This window comes from Mercenaria mercenaria, chromosome 18, assembly GCF_021730395.1.
Source record: "Mercenaria mercenaria strain notata chromosome 18, MADL_Memer_1, whole genome shotgun sequence".
NCBI classification, from domain to species: Eukaryota; Metazoa; Mollusca; class Bivalvia; order Venerida; family Veneridae; genus Mercenaria; species Mercenaria mercenaria.
In genome coordinates this window covers 27,453,583-27,459,029 of record NC_069378.1, presented here as the reverse complement: position 1 = coordinate 27,459,029, position 5,447 = coordinate 27,453,583, and the positions used below count along the sequence as shown (strand labels likewise).

General features: G+C 36.3%; 1 protein-coding gene across 1 annotated transcript; it reads left to right on the top strand.

Moving 5' to 3' along the window:
- Positions 1-1,790: 1,790 nt before the first annotated feature.
- On the top strand, positions 1,791-4,572 carry LOC123538060 (serine-enriched protein-like). Its single transcript, XM_045322023.2, has 4 exons — positions 1,791-2,232; positions 2,678-2,910; positions 4,029-4,186; positions 4,516-4,572. Exons 1-4 carry the CDS (start codon positions 1,811-1,813, stop codon positions 4,570-4,572), a joined length of 870 nt encoding a protein of 289 aa, XP_045177958.2. The 5' UTR covers positions 1,791-1,810.
- The last annotated feature ends 875 nt before the right edge of the window (positions 4,573-5,447 follow it).

Genomic DNA, 5,447 nt, shown 5'->3' with positions numbered 1-5,447 from the left:
TTGAGGATATTCCATAAATACATGACATACATATAAAAGAATACTTTTTCGCAGACTCTACATCTTATAAAACTGCAAAATACATATATTCAAATAAATCAAATTGATTGTTCTGCTCATCTCGCAAACGTACATGGTAAGGCACAATTAAAATTCCTCTGTTAAAAAAAAAATATGTTACAAGAATTAACACTCCTCTTTGACCGTTTTATAACGCGCTGACAGCCTTAGCACATTTTCCTAGCTAAATCCAGTTAATTTCAAACTTAAATCTGTCAGTGTAATTGTGACATGAGTGAAATCTTATAACGACTAATCAACTGGGAACAAATCCATCAGGAGGACAGTGTCTCACCATAGCAACCAATGCAGCATCAATATTTTATCTGATAAATACAGGTAATGCGACATAATCACAGAAAATTATGCGCATAATTATGATAGTTAATTACGTCACCGTCAAATTACTTGACATAACGCTATGTTTTTTTTTTCTATATTTTGCATTTTACTTCCGGTTATGATAATTATTACTAACTTATATTTTCTGAATCTCGCGGCTATCATTTCCAATCGATTGTTACATAAATAGTGACAAAAATGGTACAATATTTACTGACATCTGTGAAAAAAATGGTGATGTTTTCGCTAAGCTAAAACGATACATCCGACAGTTCGGCAAAAATTTTCCTACGAACAGAATCTCTTTTAACTTTGTGTACTGACAGGCAATAATAAATAAACTGCCAGAAAAGTCTTTTTCTATAAATAATCACAAATATGACAGTTTAGGTGACATTAGCAAGTGTCTTATGTCTAGAAACGCGTACATCATTTTCTTGAACTGGCATTATAGATTCATTTTTCGCAGTAGAAAAGTTTGTTTTCTTTATAATTAGAATTATGTCGAAATTGCACATAGGATAACTTGAGAACTTAAAAAGTATGCGAATTTGCATAAATAAAATGTATACTTTTCTGAAAACAAAATGAATATATTTTAAGCTTTAAGTACGAAGTGACAATTGGAACTATTGTCTATAAGGGAATGTGTGAAAAATTCTTGATATTTTGAATACATTATTTCAAATTTAATAAATACTCCGCAAATTTTGACACTTTAAAAAGGTTTTTAATCGTCTGACCATCACGTGTCATGTGGAAAGTGTGAAAAATAATTACCTAAGCCAAATTTAATGACCATTCGTTAGTTTGTCACGTGATGTTATTCACGCGTTTAGACATGGCATTGACAAGATTTGCTCTGAATGACAAAAAGTAAACTATGTAAGCTGAATCGTTCAGAGCTAAGTATATAAACCAAACTAGCCCGTTCACAATAATTATACAAGGTCTACACCTGAAATATCTACATACTTTCATTCTACAAATTACTTTACAAAGATGAACTCTTCATATTCAACATTACCACTGATGTGTGGGGGAGGAAGTGACGTAGAAATTTACACTAATGAAGTTTTCAGTTACGAATATGAGGGTAAGTATTTCTATCAACTTTTCCAGCTTTTCACTTCTTGAGAGAATGCTCTTGTCTTGAAAAAAAAATACAGTTGACCATATTGCCACGAAGCCATGACCACGTGATCGAGACACCTGATACTTCTAAAGGCTACTATTGCGTCGCTGATATCTAATTTCACATTTTACCCAGCAGGTTCGACACAAACCTGAAAACATAACGTAGCTTAAAACTCATTCTCAGACATTCCGCTTTAATAAAGCTTAAATCGGCCTTTTCTCGGTCGGAAAATGACAAAATATACCGATATGGACTACGTTAAAAGGGACCATGGAAGCATGTCCGGCGAATTACTGCCATCGTAAAAAAGAATATCGTTTAAGATTGTTCATCTTAATGTCTGATTTCTATAAGTTTTGCTTTCAAATGAATAATTCGTTAATTTCTATTATTATATTCGTTTTCTTTACAGATTCGTCATCGGGATACGAATCTACGGACATATCTGATGTTGAATCGTTGACTTCCACGGAATCATATGACACTTTTGACAGAATATCAGACGACAGCCGAAACAATTTCTTGCCAATGGACAAGGAAGAGGAGGTCATGAACTTTCAGTCTACGCATGCGCTTTGTGAACACCTCAAGCTTATTCTAGCTATGCCAGAAATGTGTGACGTCACATTTCTTGTTGGACCACGTGAAGTTCCCGTGCATGGTGTTCGTGCAATTATGGGCACTCGCAGTCGGTAAGATTGTTTTTCATTTTCAAACCATTACCAGCGTCAACCATTTTGCCGCCAGTGTCATTTTGAACTGAAACATGTTTCCACGCTGAAAAGCCGCTTAGCTAAATAGGGAGAGCGCAGATCGCGGGGTCGTGAGTTTGATCATCGGGCTGTCTATGACGATTTGATAAAAGACCTTGTGTTTGAAATCATTCGTCCTCAGCCTCTGGTTGGCAGTATCTTTCGGAGAAAAGGTTTGTACTGATACAGAATCTAGGAACACTGGTTGAGTTAACTGCCCGCCGTTACCGCCCTCCCCCCCCCCCCCCCCCCCCCCACAACCGTTACATACACAAAAAATAATTAAATCAATCAATAAACTTCCAAAATAAGCAAATTATTTTGTCTGTCTCCCTTGTTGAACGTTTTTCAGGCCTTCTGTATTGTTAGAATTTCACATTTTCAGTGTGATGTATCAGCTGATTCTGAAGCATATGTCAATGCGAGAGGTAGACGAAGAAAGAAACCACAAAAAGAAGAAGGCAAAGAAAACCAAGTATAACCAGTCAGTCGGAATTGGTCGGTCACTATCGCAGAGACTGGTCATTCCAGTGAAGAAATACGACCCCGATGTGTTCCGAATGCTAGTCCAGTTTATTCACTGCGGAAGTGTCAATATCACCGAAGAAACAGTCGCCGGTACGTTCGTTTGATAATTTATCAATAAATTATAATAAATTATATATATATATGGAATCTTATTTGATATCAAATTGACTGAGAGTATACCATCACTAAAGTTAATATGAATTAAGGCATTGCCTAGTATGGAGATTTATCTTTTATATTCTATTACAAAGAAATATTCAACACTGAAAAGAAAGTGAAACTTCGCTCTAACTAGTTTACATTTAGTGTCATCATACCTCTTACAGCGAATATCATACTTTGCAAAATTTACGGGAAGCCGTGACGGTGACGTCATTCACCGCGTTTCGCACTGGCTTTTGGATTTTTGTTTGTTTGTTTGCACTCCAAGCAGAAACTTTACACTTCCTTACTGTTTTAAAAGTGGTTGCATGTACAGTTTCATTACGAAAAAGAAGTAAACGAATCATGTTGGCGCGGTTTACGAATTTCTGTGACTGATTCGGGGTGCTCGGATGTTCTTGCAGACAACCAGTCTGCGTTGTGTACAAAAACCGGAACCGGAAAACATCGAAAAAGTTGCCTCAATATATGCAGACAACTAAGACGAATAACTATATACGGACGTTACCGTCTCGGGTATTTTCATCCCCGGCGCTGTGCGCCGTGGATTTATCAACGCCCTAATATGAATTAAGGCGTTGTCTAGCATGGGGATTTATCTGTTATATATCTACTTACGAAGAAATATTCAACACTCAAAAGAAATAAAACTTCGCTCAAAACAGTTTACATTTAGTGTCGTCATACCTCTTACAGCGAATATCATTCTTTGCAAAATTTACGAGAAGCCGCGACGGTGACGTCATGCACTGCGTTCTCGCACTGGCTTTAGGATTTTATTGTTTGTTTGCACTCCACGCAGAAACTTGACGGCCTTTACACTTCCTTACTCTTTTAAAAGTTTTTCAATTGCATGTACAGTTTTCATTACGAAAAAGACGATTTTCATCCCCTATTAATTTTACCATATTTAGGCTTCTTGCAGGTGCAGGAATGAAAATGTAGTCCACCTAATTATTATTATTGCTTTGAATTACCGTAAAACTATTCGTAATTCCTTAATCGTTCGTCAGCAAATGTACACTCCACTCTTTGTAATCTTTCAGGTTTATTCTGCGCTGCCTCCCATTTTGAACTGTCTGATCTAAGAGAAGCGTGTCTAGATTTCGTTGAGAGGTGCATAAAGGCCGGACGTGCGGAGAAACTTCTCAGTTCTACAAGGTGCTACAATCAACATAAAGCAACAAAAACGCTTTTCGACAAGGTAAAATAGCTACATTTATAAGTTATTTCAAAACCACTATCTAAATGCATGTTTAAACAATTCTATTCATATATGCGATATATGACCTTTTTGTGTCGATTAGCCGTAAAACCCAACTCACTCACTATGAAAGTTATCAATTTGACATTGCTACTGTCTGGTGTCAAGTTAAAACGTCCGCTAGTCAATTCGACCCCAGTCAAGCAGTGTTTATAGCAAACAGCACATAGCTATAACCATTCATCACCTTTCTTAAATAGTAAATTCACATGTTTACAAACAGCTCACTTTAGTTTATATTTTATGTGATTTTTTATATCTATTTTCAGATATATTCAGTGCTGGACAAACGATACCTCGCCAAGACAGGAGAGACATTGGTGTGAAGAAAGACTTCAGACTGTAACCCCTACGATATTTACGTAAAAATGTGCTTAAAACGTGCAATATTTAACAATTATGTGTTTGTTACATGTTACTGATTGTTATGTTTGTTGAAGATGTACAATGAATTAAAATTACAACTGGTTTAGCTTCTTGAAATTTACTTTGTTACCAATAGGATATTAACCTTAAGTCTGCTGGCGGCAATTGATTCTGCCTTTGCGACCAGTGCAAACCAAAATCAGCTTGCACATCATGGTCTGCACTGTTCGATATTCATTCAGTAAGTTTCATTTAACACCCCAAGTTGAATGAAAGACCAGTCCATTTATTAATTTATAGAAATTACGCAGGGTAAAGTTCTGAAAAATAAACTGCTGCCATGTTGTAGGCTAGAATATTCAATACGAATTTTACGGGTCGTTGCATATGATAATATGATATTAAAACACGAATGTCACTATCATCACTTTTGTAACAAGCAATAGTTGAACAATCTATGTTTACCTTATGTCGTTTATCAGTAGCAAGGGGGAAACAGTAAATCAGCTCTGTTAACCTTCAGTAACTCATTACTAAATAAGCTCTGTTAACCTTCGGTCACCTATCATTACTAAATGAGCTCTGTTAACCTTCAGTATCCCATCATTACTAAATGATCTTTTACCATGTTAACTTTCAGTAACCCACCATTACTAAATGAGCTCTGTTAACCGTCGGTCAACCATCATTACTAAATGAGCTCTATTAACCTTCGGTCACCCATCGTTACTAAATGAGCTCTGTTAACCGTCGGCCAAATGAGCTCTGTTAACCGTCGGCAACCTATCATTGCTAAATGATGTCTGTTAACCTTCAGTAACCCATCATTACTAAA

Excerpts from the sequence above, each read along its gene's own strand:
- LOC123538060 (XM_045322023.2), top strand. The coding sequence starts at position 1,811 with ATGGAAGCATGTCCGGCGAATTACTGCCATCGTAAAAAAGAATATCGT. Across the intron at positions 2,233-2,677 it reads ATTATGGGCACTCGCAGTCG|TGTGATGTATCAGCTGATTC; the intron begins GTAAGATTGTTT and ends TCACATTTTCAG. Across the intron at positions 2,911-4,028 it reads CACCGAAGAAACAGTCGCCG|GTTTATTCTGCGCTGCCTCC; the intron begins GTACGTTCGTTT and ends GTAATCTTTCAG.